This window comes from Saccopteryx bilineata, chromosome 11, assembly GCF_036850765.1.
Source record: "Saccopteryx bilineata isolate mSacBil1 chromosome 11, mSacBil1_pri_phased_curated, whole genome shotgun sequence".
Classification (NCBI taxonomy): domain Eukaryota; kingdom Metazoa; phylum Chordata; class Mammalia; order Chiroptera; family Emballonuridae; genus Saccopteryx; species Saccopteryx bilineata.
In genome coordinates, this window is record NC_089500.1 from 67,562,348 (window position 1) to 67,580,253 (window position 17,906).

At 38.6% G+C, this 17,906-nt stretch overlaps 1 protein-coding gene across 6 annotated transcripts in view; it reads left to right on the forward strand.

The window, feature by feature from the left end:
- Positions 1 to 16,845, forward strand: part of PTPN22 (protein tyrosine phosphatase non-receptor type 22) — a 56,877-nt gene extending 40,032 nt beyond the window's left edge. For all 6 annotated transcript variants that reach the window (XM_066246464.1, XM_066246467.1, XM_066246466.1 and 3 more), the window contains 5 exons: positions 3,094 to 3,177; positions 3,639 to 3,754; positions 7,136 to 7,166; positions 10,792 to 10,869; positions 16,306 to 16,845. In XM_066246464.1, the coding sequence (XP_066102561.1) occupies positions 3,094 to 3,177; positions 3,639 to 3,754; positions 7,136 to 7,166; positions 10,792 to 10,869; positions 16,306 to 16,370 (374 nt within the window). In that variant the 3' untranslated portion in view covers positions 16,371 to 16,845. The remainder of the gene's footprint in view (positions 1 to 3,093; positions 3,178 to 3,638; positions 3,755 to 7,135; positions 7,167 to 10,791; positions 10,870 to 16,305) is intronic.
- The last annotated feature ends 1,061 nt before the right edge of the window (positions 16,846 to 17,906 follow it).

Sequence of the window (17,906 nt, forward strand, 5' to 3'; positions counted from 1 at the left end):
TGGAAAACTGATGATTGATGCTCTCATCTCTCTCCGTTCCTGTCTGTCTGTCCCTATCTTTCCCTCTCTCTGGCTCTCTGGCTCTATAAAAAAAAAAATTAAAATATATATATATATACTAGAAAGCCCGGCGGTCATACAAAATGACTGCTGTTCTAGATATTATAAATTGTAATTAAAATGATTTGTGTAAAGGTGTCTGCTAATTCAAACTGAATTACCCAGGGCAGGCGGCGAGGACACCCCTTTGCTTAGTGCCCCATGGGGTTTCCCCCTTCTACTTGCTTACTTGCTTAAAGTAGAGTGCAATGAAGAAAAACCACTGGCAGTACATTTCTTAAGAGCCACCGCTAGCTCAATAAATAAAGGTGATTTAAATAATAAAATGTTAATTCACATGTCAAAGATCTCTTTGTACACAACATTTCTTGTGTAGATCTTTCCATCATTTTTAATCTCGCCTTGCAGAGGACCATCAATTATTTTTAATTTTACATCTGTTCTTTCACGAACTCTTGAACAGGCAACATAAAGTTGACTGTGTCCAAATGCAGGCTCAGGTAAAAAAATGCCAACACGCTTAAGCGCTTGGCCCTGAGACTTATTGATGGTCATAGCAAAGGCAAGTTTTACAGGAAATTGTCTACGTCTCAGTTGAAACGGCAACCCTGTTTGAGATGGAGCCAAATCAATTCTTGGAATGACATGTATTTCATCTTTAGAGGAGCCAGTCAAAGACTTAGATTTCTCTCCTGCCTTTGTTCAAGGGACTCATTTTGTCGAGACAGGCTTTTTTGTCTTGCATCTGAGGCAAGCCTTGTTTCTCTATGCTCATCAGTCTCATTTTGCTGAGAAAGATGCATTTGCTCTGCGACTGAAGCAAGCCTTGTCTTTCTCTGCTCAGTGGTTTTTTTTTGTTGAGAAAGCCATTTTTGTGCAGCGTTAGCTCCTTTTCTCTCCTCTTCAGTGCTGTATTTTCTAGGAGGCATTCTTAAAAGAAATTATGTTAAGACGTAGTTTTTATGTAAAACAGATGATTGCCAATGCAAACAAATGTTCACCTTCCCCCTGACACGCTCAATTTGCGTTCAGCCTTAAACTGTTTCAAAAGCAGATGATTGCCAATGCAAACAAATGTTCACCTTCCCCCTGACCTGCTCGATTTGCGTTCAGCCGTGGCAACTTCACCCCATTGGCTAGTACAGTTACACAAGCAACCAATAAGCTATCGGTGACAAACAGACACTTAAGCCGCATATAATAAATATATATATATATATATATATATATATATATATATATATATGAGGATTCGGAAGGACTTAAAGCAAGGCAGATGAAATATGCAGAACAGGCGAATCTATGGAGAAAGCTATGATTGCCAATTTAATCTGAAGAAAAAGGGGAGTGACTACTAAATGAGTGTGGACCTTCCCTTTGGGGTGATGAAAATGGTTTGGAATTAGATAGCAATGATGGTTGGCAAAGTTTGTGATGTGTATTTTATCGCACACAAAGTGAGACAGCAGAATTTAGATGTAATGCAGTGAATAAGAAACATAAGGATCTTCATCAGGTGAGCATTAAGGTGCAGACGGTATTTTAGGGAGTTATTGGGCAGTATATTGTTAACTGAAAGGTAGTTTTAGTTCTCGGAATATTTCCTAAAAGCAAACTGGAAAATGGTAAGCCACTTAAACTAGTTACCAAATAGTTATTAAATGCCTACTATACGCCAGTTATTGTACTAGGGTGCTAGAAAGAAGTACTGCATTGTACTTTACTTTTGCATTTTATGCAGCATATAAGGAATAAACGAGAGAATAGACAAATCCTAAGGCCTAACACCAAATGACTGAAAGACAGGTGAAGGTCGAGCACATAACCGCATTTTCATTTTAGAGCACATTAATATGGTATGTAATTATACTCAGCACTGTATAAATAGGAGCCTACTTAATAGAACATCATTCGAATCCTTAGGACTTAGATCAGGGGAAAGTGGTCCCATTATTTAAAATATTTTTATGATGGAAAATGTCAATACTTATTTTAAACCCACCATGATAGCATTATCATGCCAATAAAATCAACTAATTCCTTAATATTACCTAATAATATCTAGACTCGTTCAGTTTTCTCAAATTATCTTAATAATGTCTTTTCACTGTAGGTTTCTTTGAATCTGGATTCAAACAAAGCCTGCATATTTTATTTGGTTTATATGTTTCTGATGTCTTTTAAAATTTGTAACAGTTCTTCCTTTTTATGTTAGTTTCTTTCTTTCTTTCTTTCTTTTTTTTGTATTTTTCTGAAGCTGGAAACGGGGATAGACAGTCAGACAGACTCCCGCATGTGCCCGACCGGGATCCACCCGGCACGTCCACCAGGGGGCGATGCTCTGCCCCTCCGGGGCGTCGCTCTGTTGCGACCAGAGCCACTCTAGCGCCTGGGGCAGAGGCCAAGGAGCCATCCCCAGCGCCCGGGCCATCCTTGCTCCAATGGAGCCTTGGCTGCGGGAGGGGAAGAGAGAGACAGAGAGGAAGGGGGGGGGAGGGGGGGAGAAGCAGATGGGCGCCTCTCCTGTGTGCCCTGGCCGGGAATCGAACCCGGGACCTCTGCACGCCAGGCCGATGCTCTACCACTGAGCCAACCGGCCAGGGCCTGCCTTTTTATGTTTTCTCATGCCATTTATTTGTTGATGAGAGTGGGCCATTTGTAAAGAGGGCTAATATCTTGGATTTGGTTTGCCTCCTTGTGGCTCCAGGGAGTATGTTCCCCTTCCCCCAGGGTGCTCTGTAAGATGGGAGTCAGAATGAGAAGCTTAGTCACATTCAGGTTGTGCGGGAGCTACAAGTTTGTGATAAATCAGAGGCTCATTGGCTAGAAAGTTAGAAAGAAGTTCTTGAGGCTCCAGTCAGGGTTCAGATAGTTTTGTATTTGGTTGTGATAGGTTAATATTGAAAAATATTAAGGTTGTGATAGGTTAATATTGAAAAAGTGAAAAAGTTATACAAAACCAAAAAAGGGAGCTTGCCTTAAGACTTCTAAGTGATGGATGTTTTTGTTGGTTGTATACCCTTCTGATTACAGATCTACATGAAGATCGGTCTTCTTCTCCCCCACCTCCACTCCCAGAGAGAACCCGAGAGTCCTTCTTCCTTGCCGATGAAGACTGTAAGTGGCAGCACTTTCTCTGTAAAAAGTGATAAAAACAAGGCTATTCAAAGGTTAATGATAAAGCCTCAGGCGGTAGCGCAGTGGATAGAGCACCGGACTGGGATGCGGAGGACCCAGGTTCGAGACCCCGAGGTCGCCAGTTTGAGCGCAGGCTCATCTATCTGGTTTGAGCAAAAGCCCACCAGCTTGAACCCAAGGTTGCTGACTCCAGCAAGGGGCTACTCAGTCTGCTGAAGGCCCGCGGTCAAGGCACATATGGGAAAGCAATCAATGAACAACTAAGGTGTTGCGAGGCGCAATGAAAAACTAATGATTGATGCTTCTCATCTCTATCCGTTCCTGTCTGTCTGTCCCTCTCTCTGACTCACTCTCTGTCTCTGTAAAAATAAATAAATAAATAAACCCCGAAAGTTTTAGAAGCTATGTAAGAAAACACTTTATTTTTTTTCTTTTTAAAGATATGCAGGCTCAACCTACAGAGACTTATTCTACCGGCTGTCCTAACACTGTGGAAAATGCAACATCTTCAAAACAGACATCAAAGGCTGTTGGAAAATGTTTCACAAGGAGTAAGGTAAAAAAGAGGGGAGTTTATGGAAACACACCAGAGCTTTCCTTCCTGAAAGTGTCCCCCACTCCCTGCTCCCCTTCCCCTGCCAGCTACCAGCATGAAGATGGAAAACTAGATGAGGTATCTTCACTATAATTGTTGGTTTCATGACAATCAAAATGAATAGAAGGAAACCAAACAGGAAAAAAAAAATCCAGCTTAGTTTAATGCATGCCCAATTAAACCATTGACTTTTTTTCCCTGAAATGAGACAGACTGATTACAAAATTCCTCTGAGGAGATTGAAAAAAAAAAACAAAAAACAAGAATTGTCAGTAAACCACAAAAAAATTAAAATAAAAGTAACAGCAGTGGAAGGAGGGTAGCCTTCCCAGATATTAAAACACTGTAAAGCCTCAGCATTTAAAACGATATGATATTGGGCATGAAATAAACACATACCCACAGAGCAGAAGGGGAAGTCCAGAAGTAGATTGAAATATATGCAGGAATCTAGATATGATTAAGGATGGATGTTTTAATAATTGTTGTTGGATGAACTGGATAAGCACCTGAAGAAAAGACTAAGGTCCATACCTCACAGCCATACCAGGATATAGTCTAGATCAGTGGTCACTAACCTTTTTTGGGCCATGGACCGGTTTAATGTCAGAAAATATTTTCACAGACCGACCTTTAGGGTGGGACGAATAAATGTATCACGTGACTGAGACAAGCGTCAAGAGTGAGTCTTAGACGGATGTAACAGAGGGAATCTGGTCATTTTTTAAAAATAAAACATCGTTCAGACTTAAATATAAATAAAACGGACATAATGAAAGTTATTTATTCTTTCTCTGCGGACCGGTACCAAATGGCCCACAGACCGGTACCAGGGGTTGGGGACCACTGGTCTAGATGGGTAAAATACTTACCATAAATGCTTAAAAAAAACAACCCAAAAAAACCCCCAAGAAACAAACCAACAAATAAAACCAACCTAAAAAAGTACTTAAAAAACTTGGGAAGATTGCTTTACAACCTGGGAGTGGGAATGACCTTTCTAACTATGACTCAAAATCCAGGAGCCATAAGAAGAGACATTTATAAATTCACCTAAATAAAACAGAAAATTTCCACATGGCAAATAAATAAATAAATAAATAACCTTAAAACTCAAAAGACAAAGAACAAATTGGAGAAAAATATCTACAACTGGCATCATAGCCAGAGTTATTTCTTTAATATATAAAGACTCCTAATAATTTATAGAAGATAACCCCAATAGAAAAGTGGACAAAAACACATGGTCAGATCGTTTAAACAAAAATAAATAGGCAAGATCTTTTTTTTTTTTAAAGAGTATTTTTTTACAGAGAGCGAGATGCAGAGAGAGGGATAGATAGGGACAGACAGACAGGAACGCAGAGAGATGAGAAGCATCAATTATCAGTTTTTTGTTGTGGCACTTTAGTTGCTCATTGATTGCCTTCTCATATGTGCCTTGACCCTGGAGCTACAGCAGACTGAGTAACCCTTTGCTCAAGCCAGCAACCTTGGGTCCAAGCTGGTGAGCTTTGCTCAAACTAGATGAATCCATGCTCAAGCTGGTGACCTCAGGGTCTTGAACCTGGGTCCTCCACATCCCAGTCCGACGCTCTATCTACTGTGCCATCGCCTGGTCAGGCGAGGTCTTCCTTTTGAGCATTTAATATGTTCAGCCTCATAATAAGAGAAATACAAACTGAGGCCACCATAATATACTGTTTTTCATCTGTCAGAATGGTAAATTCTAGAGTTTGACTACATTCTCTGTCAGGCAGACTATGGAAAAATAAGTCCATGCCAATATTGTTGGTGGAAATGTCACATGGTATAACTTCTATGGAGGACAATTTAGTGATACCTTTCAAATGCATATACCCATTGATCTACTTCTAGGAACTTATCTTTCATATATGTGTGTACATATATGAAATGAAATGTATACCAAGTTATTTATTGTAGCATTATTTATAGGAGCAGATGATTGGGAACAACATAAACATTAATCATTAGGGAAACTATTAACTTTTGCTTAAAAGAAACAAAATATGATCTATATTTGTATTATATATTCATATTCATATGGAACTCTGGAAGGGTACTTAAGAAATCAACAACAATGGCTTTCTGTGGGGGGAGGGTGAGAAAACTGGGTGGATGGAAAACAAGAATGGTAGCATTTTTACTAAGATAGTTTGAATTATAATTAAATTATTTAAAACATTTTTTAAATAAAATTTTTCATAAAAAGAATATTATTGATCATATAGAGGAGTACATTTCTATTAGGTGTTAGGAAAATAGAAATGTCATAAAGGACATCTACTTGCCCTTGAAAATACAGTATAGTTAACCTGTTGAAACAGCATGCCTATATAAGAAACATCATAAGAGGCCCTGGCTGGCTGGCTCAGCAGTAGAGCATTGGTCCAGTGTGTGGAAGTCCCGGTTCGATTCCCAGCCAGGGCACACAGAAGTGACCATTTGCTTCTCCATCCCTCCCCCTCTCCTTCCTCTCTGTCTCTCTCTTCCCCTCCTGCAGCCAAGGCTCCATTGGAGCAAAGTTGGCCTGGGTGCTGAGGATGGCTCCATGGCCTCTGCCTCAGGCCCTAGAATGGCTCCAGTTCCACCAGAGCAATGGCCCAGATGGGCAAAAAGAGCATCATCCCCTGTTGGGCATGCTGGGTGGATCCCAGTCAGGCACATGTGGGAGTCAGTCTCTCTGCCTCCTGCTTCTCACTTCAGAAAAATACAAAAAAAAAAAAAAAAGAAAAAAAAAAAAAAAGAAAAGAAACAACATAACAATTAGCTAGAAGAATTGAATACCATGGAACAGATTAAAAACAAACATGCTGAGGATATATGGAGACAAGAAGAAGTGTAGGTAGTTTCCTGGAAGCAAAAAGCTAGAGATACCACAAAAAAGAGGTAGAGGACATGGTTTGCTGGGAGGAAGAAGGAAGTAGTACGGCTAACAGGGTGGAGTGGACCTTAGTAAACTGAGTACAGAATAAGCGTGATAAATGTTCTTGGCTAGAATTGGAATGGCTGAGTGTCACAGCTGTCTTCAGAAGCCATCGTGGGTTCTGGAAAGGTCCTGAAAAAGAAATGTAGGAGCTCCATCTTTTCCCCACATTCCAACAGCAGTATTTCTAAATACATTGTGTGATTCTCTTATGGGTGGGGAGATTTTTGCACTGAATAAAAAATGGCAAGATGGAAAAATAGTTTTGTGCATTTTGATGGCCATTTTCTAAGGAAATTAATCCTTTTGACTGAAGTCTGTATTTCTATTTGATTAAAGTAGTTTGGGTTTCACACACACAAAAATTAATGTTTTCCTTTTCTTCATTTTTGTAGAGTTTGAAAATTTTGCGGAACATGAAAAAGAGTAAGTTTCTTTATACTTATATCTTAGAATATATATACCATTTCATAATTATTTAATTCTTTTTTATAAAACCACTCTGTGAAAATGTTAATATTATTCCTAGAGGCTTGCTAGGGTCCTATTGATCAGATCATCCCCAAACCTTGTCCTGTGCTGGGCTCCACTGTGACAATATTGGGTAGGGAGTAAGGGGGAAAGTTTCTGTCTGATAGATTGCAATAATAGAATGATGTTTGGCACTTGCTACTCATCCTAAGAGGCTGTCATCCAAGTGTGTTATTTCAAATTCCCAGCAGTCTAACCTCAGATGTATTCTCTTTGAAAACAGTCACAGCAAAGCATATTGTGAAAAAATTGTGTTGATTTAATGAAATAAAGTATTTTTACCAAGTATTATTAGCAATAGTAATCCTGTTGCTTACTACAATATTTTTGCTATATTGTAATGAAAACAAAACCCAAGGACTCTTGAAACTGCGAGGAACTTGATTATCTTAGAAATCCTTATTTACAATGACAAAGTCTATAAAACATGGTGATATGGTTTTTATAAATTTGATCCATTTGGTTAATTATCAAGGATCAAAAAGCTACGGGTATTATCAGGAGGAATAAAGAACACTGAGAAAACTTGATGTCCAGTGTCCAAATGAGGTTTATAGCTGAATATTACTCTTCCGAGTTTTCACTCTATCTTTTTGTGCATGAAGTTGTGCTAGTCGGCTCTCATTACCACCACACTTAATCTCCAAAACGAATTGGTTTTCCCCCTATGATGGCTAATGGGTAGCTTAGATGGTTACTTAGGTTAGAGCATCGTCTTGCTACACCAAGGTTACTGGTTCTATCCCCCATCAGAGATCATACAAGAACCAACCAATGAATGCACAAATAAGTGGAACAACAAATCGATGTCTCTCTCTCTCTCTCTTTCTCTGTATCCCTTCCTCTCTCTCTAAAAGTCAATAAATTAAAAAAGAAATTATAAAACAGGAAAATTAAACAGCTAAAAACAAAGAAATGAGTGACTTGGATAGCCAACCAAAAATTGATTTGATCAGCTTAGCTTATTAACACCCAGATTTCATTTGCTAAAACCCCCCCCAGACCCCTAAACTTTCTCTCTCTAGTTCCAAGCCTGTCTTAGGCATATCAAATAAAGACACAGAAGCTTGAGATACATATAGGTTGGCACAGATTGGGACTCTGTACCAATGAGACTCTGAGACTCTGAGACTGAGCCTTATATCTAAGTAAGAGCTCCCAGGTCATCTGAGGCTAATTTCTATTTCCCAGCTGCCTTCACCCGCTGGTCATTTGACCTTAAACACAGAACAATATCTGGCTCCAAAATTCATCTTGAAGCTTTAGACCAGCGGTTCTCAACCTGTGGGTCGCGACCCCGGCGGGGGTGGAACGACCAAAACACAGGGATCGCCTAAAGCCATCGGAAAATACATATTTATTATGCAATACATTTTTAAATAAACTATGTACTTTCCGATGGCTTTAGGCCATCTCTGTGTTTTGGTTGTTCGACCCCCGCTTGGGTCGCGACCCACAGGTTGAGAACCGCTGCTTTAGACGTATCTGCCTGTATTTGCGCATGCGTCCCCTTTCCCTTCCAGGTGGTTCACGGCTACTGAGTTCCACATGCTCTGCGTTTAGCCTACATCTCTAACTGGTTTGTAGTTAAAGCTGGTCCTAAACCAATTATTGCCAGTATATTCAATGCTCTGATAAGGCAGGACAGTGTCATACCTAATAGTTAACAATTGTGACACGTGGACACAGACCAATAAGGAATGAGCTCAGACTTAAGTAACTGGTGTGACCATGGCTAAGTATCACCTGAAAATCAGCCCTAGTCATAGGTCAGTTCCTTGATCTGAGGGTCGAATCAGTTCCACCAGAGGTGTGGGAGCTGGAAACTGGGGACGGGTGATTTCCTAAAGGAAAATTCAAGTTCGACTATCAGAAGTAGAAGGGTTAATGCAGGGAGGGAGCATAAAAATATCTGTGACAAGCCAAAGGCAAAACAGAAGTTCCCTCTGATATATGTGCAGAATCTTGGTCTCCTGTCATACAAAACCAGTATTACCTTTTGGAACAACTGTTTTCTTTCTGAGACATGTATATAATTCTCAGCTCATATGTGGTAGACACGATTAGTATCTCCTGAACTTACCTGCCTGCACCCACTTCTTCATGTTTCTATTGTGAGGGCCTCACCCCATGCTTGGCGGAAAGTAGGTATTGAGATTCATTATGTACTTTAGTGATTCATATTCAAGTACTTTCAGGAATAGGGAGGTGTTTCTAGAATTCTAGTATTAGGTATATATGTACAAACATACATAATCCTAACACTGCATTCTGAAAATGTTGAAACAAAAGATGACTATTTAATAATTTCTCCCTAATTATGCACTGTTTCTTAGAAAGTTTTTTTTTTTTACTTTAAGTGAGAAGAGGGGAGATAGACTCCCACATGTGCTCCATCCGGGATCTACCTGGTGACCCCTGTCTGAGGCTGATGCTCTGCCCATCTGGGGTCATGCTCACAACTGAGCTATTTTAGCACCTGAGACGAAGGCTGCACCGAGCCATCCTCAGCGCCCAGGCCATTGCACTTGAACCAACTGAGCCATGGCTGTGGGAGGGGAAGAGAGTAGGGGTGGGGAGAAGCAAATGATTGTTTCTTCTGTGTACTCTGACTGGGAATCAAACCCAGGACATCCATATACTGTGTCAACACTCTACCCCTGAGCCAACCGGCCAGGGCAGAAAGTTTATACAAACATGAAATTATTGTTTTTCACTGCTAGACAGTGCTCCTGCAAAATGCGGGACTTGTTTTCACTGGTGTGTTCTCAAAATTGGGCAGAAACTGATACATGAATATCAAGGTTCTAGGAAGAGAAATACAGTAGTGGGCAAAAGTAGGTTTATAATTGTAATACAAATGAATAATATAATAAGTAATAAATAACAATACAAAAATAAACTGTTTTCTGTACTCACAACTATAAACCTACTTTTGCCCACCCCTGTATATATTTTAAGCCTGCCTATAATTAGCTAAAATAGCAAAACAGAGAAACATAATGCTTTTGGGAGGTTCTGGGCCTAACTAGGATCATATATAATGGGGGAAAAGAGACTGGAAAGTGAAGAAAGATTTTCCAGGAGTAGAGGATAGTGCAAGAAAAATGGCAGACTTTGCCATGGATGAACTAATGTGGAGAACAAATAATTTAAAAATGTACTATAAGTAGTAAGAGTGCAGTTAGGTGAAGTCAAAAGCAAATCCCCCCAAAAGTTGATTCACACTATAGTGGACCTTATTCATAAATCCTTTGGTAACCCTCTTCTGTGCTGGGCTTTACTATACTAACACTCTATTTGCAAAGAAACCTTTTCAAAAATACACACACAAAAATGAGAAGATTTTAGTTTCACTCCATTTGTAAGCATCTTTATTTTGTTACATTTGATAGTGATATGTTTATTCAGCAGTGTTATTACTTTGGAGGAAATGTTTGATCTCAGCAATTATGTGATCTGATCAAGTTACCTCAGTTTGTCTTCCTTCTTTTCCTTACATTTTGTCTTTTGATTCTAGGTCTCTGTAATTCTTCCTCATCAAACAAGCCTGCAGACTCTGCTCAGTCAAATAACTCCAGCCCCTCACTGAATTTTGGTATGTGTGTTGTTTTACAGCAGAGTTAAAAAAAAAAAAAGTTTACCTAAATTATTCACTTACAGTGTAAGCAATACAACTTTAAATAGCACTTGAAGCCACATGTGTAGGTCCTTATATTTATATTCTTTTCCATGCAGTTAATTTTTTTAACCTCAGCTACTGCCTAACATCTTGTGTAGGAGACTAGGCCTTAGCATAGCAGAAAACAACCAAATGATTATGTTGGCATGTAGTAAATGAATGTGACGAGCCAAATGAAAGAAATTCTGAGATGCGATGCTACTCCAGTTCATATTTAAGCAAAGTTGTATAAAATAGAGAAGTGTGCTTAACAAAAAACAGCAGCTGCTGCTATCTAACCTTCTATAACTCAGCCAACAGGGGGCGCTGAAGCGCAGCTCTGACAGTTTAAAGGAACTGTCCAATCACCCCTCAGTATCAGCTATAAACTGGTAATAATTTTATCGGTAAGGTGTTATCACATAATTTTTTGGTAATAAATGCGGCAATTAATGTAGGACATTATTACTAAAAATTATTATTAACCAAAATGCAGAATACCTGAAGGGCTCTGGGGACCCCACCTTGAGAACTGCTGCTCTGTGGTCCTGTCCTTATGGATATGGTCGAAAGTGGGCTGCTGCCACATCCAGATTGCAGGTGGCAAGAGGAGAGGCAAACACGGAAGAGGTGCGGCCTCCTCATCTGTCTTAAGGCACCAGCCTGGAAGTGGCAACATCACATTGGCTCACATTCCCTTGAGAATTTAGACATGTGCTGTGTCTAAGTTGCAAGAGATAGTGGGAAGCGTGATACTGTTGCCCATTACAACTCTATTCCAGAAGAAGCAAAGGACAAAGGACAGACTCTGGTGGGCAGGTAGTCATTTCTGCCACACCTGGGTTTTGGTCCCTATCTCACCTTGGCAAAATATTTAACTAGGATCTCTGGATCTGTTTCTTGGGCTAGTAAAATTTTATTTGGATTACATTAACTCAAAAGTTTATAATATTATAATTAGATAAAAAGAAGTTAGAATTAGAAAAAAAGAAGTTACTATTCTTATGAAATCATTTAGTCAAAAACATGCATCTAGAGCAGGGGTCCCCAAACTTTTTACACAGGGGGCCAGTTCACTGTCCCTCAGACCATTGGAGGGCCAGACTATTAAAAAAACTATGAACAAATCCCTATGCACACTGCACAGATCTTATTTTAAAGTAAAAAAACAAAACGGGAACAAATACAATATTTAAAATAAAGAACAAGTAAATTTAAATCAACAAACTGACCAGTATTTCAATGGGAACTATGCTCCTCTCACTGACCACCAATGAAAGAGGTGCCTCTTCTGGAAGTGCGGTGGAGGCCGGATAAATGGCCTTAGGGGGCCGCATGCGGCCCTCGGGCAGTAGTTTGGGGACCCCTGATCTAGAGTATTATGTAACTGATGAAAACAGCACCTCAGCCTGACCTATGATGGCACCGTGGGCACAGTATCGACCTAGAATGTTGAGGTTGCTGGTTCAAGACCCCAGGCTTGCCTGGTCAAAGCACATATGGGAAGTAACTAGAAGTTGATGCTTCCTGCTCCTTCTCTCCCTTTCTCTCTAAACGAATAAATAAAATATTTTTTTAAAAAGAAAAATGTACCCCATTTTTCCTGCTTTTCTGCCAGTGATATATACCACTTGAGTAAATCATGGCCATTCTAACTATATCAGTCTGTTATCTAATATGAGGATAAAATATTAGAGAGCTGCCTCTATGTTGTTTCCCCTCAAAGTCAAACATTTTCCCTACTTAAAAAAGCAGCACTTAACTTTCTCATTGGCTTTCTATTATAAAGGAGGTGAAATAAATTGTAAGGGTATTTTACTCAAAAAGGTATTTATGTTTGAATAAAAATATTTCATCATTTAGAAACAGTTTTATTTTCCAGCAATAGGCCATCATGCAAGAAAAGGTAGCTTCCCAGTGTTCTGTTGAGAACTGATCGGTGAGAGCCTGAACGCAGATCTTCCTCAGATTTCAGATACCCAGCACTTGAATAACATGTTCTTTCTTCTATTCTCAGTCCACTTGGGTTACAACCAAGCTATCTGGACTGAATGGATGATTTTGTGACTATTGTGCGAAACGATTTAACCCAACATATTTTTTTTCTATTTTCTTTTTTATCACTCAGAGGAGTAAAATGTACATGAACTAGGTTGTACTCCCCCCACCCCCATTTTCTTTTTCTTTTTCTTTCTTTTATTTCCTTCCTTCTCTTCCAGTCTTTCTCCCTCCCTCTCTTCCTTCTCCACCACCATTAATAATTTTCACTGGGTTTCTTATTTTTTATCTCCTTTAACTCTTTCCTACTCTCCTTTTCTCCCAGTTCTGGTACAGCTCTTTGTGGTTCAGATGTAGCAACACTTGAGTTACTTACTATGTGCCAGGCATTGTGCTGGCTGCTTTAATGAACATCTCATTTGATGCTTTCTTCAGTTCTGCAAGATGTACCCACAATTTTGCAAGATGTTGAAATTAAAGGTTTAGGAATGTCTTTGAGGTTACCGTTCTCTGTTGTTCTCCTTTTGTATTTCAAATCTCTCATTGCTCAATTTGTACCCCTCAATTTGCTCATTGTAAGAGTACCTTGAAAATATACCTCCCTCAAAGAAAAGGGAAGTTCTATGTTGCTGAAGTGATAAAGAACCGATGTCATTATTCTTCATATATTTTGAAAGAAGCCAGAAAAAACCTTCATTGGTTGTGTAAAATTTTCTCATCCTCCCTCCTCCTTTAGGGTGGGTGGGGGAAGAAATATGTATGATTAACTACATACTTAGTGCTCCAGGATTATTACTTCATTTTTTTTTTTTTTTTAATTTTTTGTTTATTTACTTATTCATTTTAGAGAGGAGAGAGAGAGAGAGAAAGCGGGGAGGAGCAGGAAGCATCAACTCCCATATGTGCTTTGACCAGGCAAGCCCAGGGTTTTGTTTTTGTTTTTTTATTCATTTTAGAAAGGAGAGAGAGAGGGAGAGAGAGAGAAGGGGGGAGGAGCTGGAAGCATCAACTCCCATATGTGCCTTGACCAGGCAAGCCCAGGGTTTCGAACCGGCAACCTCAGCATTTCTAGGTCGACGTTTTATCCACTGCGCCACCACAGGTCAGGCTTTTTTTTTTTTTTTTTTTTTTTTACAGAGACAGAGAGAGTCAGAGAGAGGGATAGACAGGGACAGACAGACAGGAACGGAGAGATGAGAAGCATCAATCATTAGTTTTTCGTTGCGCGTTGCAACACCTTAGTTGTTCATTGATTGCTTTCCCATATGTGCCTTGACCGCGGGCCTTCAGCAGACTGAGTAGCCCCTTGCTGGAGCCAGCAACCTTGGGTTCAAGCTGGTGGGCTTTTGCTCAAACCAGATGAGCCTGCGCTCAAGCTGGCGACCTCGGGGTCTCGAACCTGGGACTTCTGCATCCCAGTCTGACACTCTATCCACTGCGCCACCGCCAAGTCAGGCTATTACTTCATTTTTGCTAAGCTTTTCAAACATAACCCATCAATAAATTGAGGGCTCTCTGGGCTAATGCAGAAGTATCATATAAGTGAATTTAATACAATAATTTTATAAAGCAATAGTGCTTACTTTTCTGACACTGAAATTTCCCAGTTTTGTTGTTTTGATGAGTGGGCAGTTGGTGAAAAGTGTAGATAAAGGATTTTATTTTTAAAATTAGCTTAAGGCCTGGCCGAATAGCTCATTTGGTTTGAGTGTTGTCCTGGTATGTGAAGGTAGTCAGTTCGATACAGAAAACGGATCGATGTTTCTGTCTCTAACATCAATAAATACAAATTAAAAATAAAAATAAAAACTTGGTATACTAACATTCCAACTTTAAAGAAAATCAGACTTAAAACAGGCAAAGGACTTGAATATTAAACACATATAAATGGCCAACAGGTAAATGAACAGATGCTCAACATCACTAATCATCAGGGACATGCAAATGAAAACCACATGAGACATCACCTCACACCTGTTAGAATGGTCATTATCAAGGACAAGAGACATGTATTGGTAAGGCTGTGGCTGGAAATGCAAACGGTGCAGCCACTATGGAAAACAGTATGGAAGTTTTTAAAAAAATTAAAAATAGAACTACCATATGACACAGAAATTCCACTTTTAGATTTTATACCCAAAGGAAATAAAATCATTATCTCAAAAGAGATAGCTGACCTGCACCCCATGTTCATTGAATTATGTGCAGCAGCCAAAACAGAACCTAAATGTCCATTGACAGATGAATGGATAAAGAAAATGGATAAAGAAAAGTTATATATATGAGTATTATTTATCCTTAAAAGAAGGAAATCTTGCCTTTTGTGACACTATGGACGGGCCTTGAGAACATTATGCTAATTGAAATAAGTCAGACAGAGAAAGACAAATACTATAAGTTCTTACTTATATGTGAAGAACTGAACTCATAGAAATACTGGGCAGAATGGTGGTTGCCTGGGGCTGGAGGTGGGGAAAAGTGGGTACAAACTTCCAGCTATAAGATGAATAAGTTAGTTGATAGTACTGTACAGCATCGTAACCACAATAGTATTGTATTTTACACTTGAAAGTTGTTAAGAGAGTATAAACCTTAAACATAGTCACCACAAAAAAATCGTAATTATTTCGAGGGGATGGAGGTGTTAACTAACCTTAATGTGGTAATCATTCACAATTCTGTATATGCATGTATCAAATCACCATGTTGTATACCTTAAACATACATACAGAGTGGGGCAAAAGTAGGTTTATACTGTGTATAATAATAATACAATAATTAATAATACAATAATAAACTGTGTTCTGCATATTCACAACTGATAACCTACATTTGCCCCATTCTGTATGTTATATATCAATAATATCTCAACAAAGCTGAAAAAAAATATGCTGAATTACCAAAAGCTATTATACCAGGTTTATCTAATTATTACCATTATTAAATTTGTAGGTGTTCTACAAATTTAAAATGTTATTAGTATTCTATTATTATCATTTAAGCATTAAATTAATTACTGTAATACCTTTTCAATCTATTACTAAATTGATCAAAGATGCTGTCTAACCTTTAGGGAAAAATCCATGTATTTGCATATATATTCTAAAATCCACATATTCATCTATATAAAAAATCTTTTTCAATTTTATTTTAAAAATTTGTTTTTTTTCCGGTAACAGTTGATGTACAATAAAATATTAATTTCAGGTTTGCAACATAGTGATCAGACATATAACTTGAGAAGTGATCACCATACATAGTTATTACAATACTATCGATTATATTCTCTATTCTGTACTCTACAGCCCCATGACTATTTTTATTCCTGGCAATTTGTACATTTTAATCTGTTCCCCCTTTTATTTTTGTTCACAGGTTTTGCAAATCGTTTTCCAAAACCCAAAGGACCAAGGAACCCACCAGCAAGTTGGAATGTTTAACAGAATTTCAGACTATAGGTTGCAAATACACGTGCAAAGAAAAATTACCAGAATATGACTAGCTAAAATAAGTGCTCTATATTCATAATGTCAGCTGTGCAGATCTGGTAAGGTGGTAAGAGCTTTAGAAAGAAAAGCAATAGGCAAACAAGTGCCAGAAATTCTACATTTAATCTCATTTGCATTGGGTTGGAAGCAACAGAAAAAAGAGTTTGTCATTTGAGTTTATGTAGAGAATGCTGCAGTTTGGGAACAGACATTTCATTTTTGGAAGTTATTTTTATTTGACTTTATGTTTCTACATAAATATAAACTTGAAGAGATTTGTAAGAATGGGATCTCCATTAAATATGTACATTGCCAGAATTTACTATAAAAAGTGTTTTAAAAAATCTTATCTTGTGGTTGCAGTACTGCTTGTGACAATGCCTTTCCCTGGGAGTTATTTTTGCCTAAATGATAAATACCTTGTACCTCTTCCCAAATGTTGTGGGAAAGTAGAGTAGTAAGAAAAGAAGTTATATTTAAGAGAATAAAATATGTAAATAATGACTGTAATCATTTTTTATTTGTATATGTCAGCTAACAAGATGTTCGATTACATTCCTGGTAAGTCTTAACCAAAGTTATCCGATTACCAAATCTAGAATAATAATCAGCCAGATAGTTATCTTTTGCTATCATTTTCTTCATTTCAAAAGTTCTGGGTAAAATGCGCAACTTACATCCAATCAGAAGCGTTAAAATTATCTTTTTCTATTATATAAGGATCTGACATATTTTAAGAACGTCTGACTTTCAGATCTGATTTTATGTAACAAATAAGTTAGTGGGTAGTTATTATAAAGGATTCTCCTGAGTTCTACGAAATGACTTAACTACTTTTAGAAGCATTAAATACTTAAAGAGCATTTGTTTTTCAATATATTTTTTCCATTGGGAAGCTTAATGAAGGCGTAAATTGCATGAAATTTTGTTACTCGTTTATTGTAGTACAGTGTACACAGTAGATGCTCAGTAAACTTGTTTTTAAACTAACGTCACTAGTAATCATTAGCGGAATTCTTCAGGCACTAGTGGTACCAAACCACAGTAATTTTATCTGAGTCCTTCATCGTAATCAATCATCCCCAAGTATCTTGATCAAGGACCAAATATATTTAAATGATCTTAGGTAAAATCCGAAGTGACGAGGAGGACGTTGTCAACGAATTTCTGAGAAGCCTTGGTGAACAGTGACGATTTGGGGAGTGTTCTTGCTACGGACGCATCTCAAATATACGCAATCTTATACTTAGGATTTGAAAAATCGCTAAAAAAAAAAAAAAATTAAAACGCGTTTTTTCTATCTAGAATTTCCCCCTAATTGTAGGAAGGTGTTCAAATGAATGATGCACTCCACCTTCCCAGGCACTGGAGGGGGGGGGGGGCGAGGCGGGGCGGCGCTCGTGGTCTCCCAGCAGGTCCCTGCACCTGCCTGGCCACGCCCGGAGCTGTCACCATGGCGATGCCCAAGCGAGGGCTCAAACATTTCCG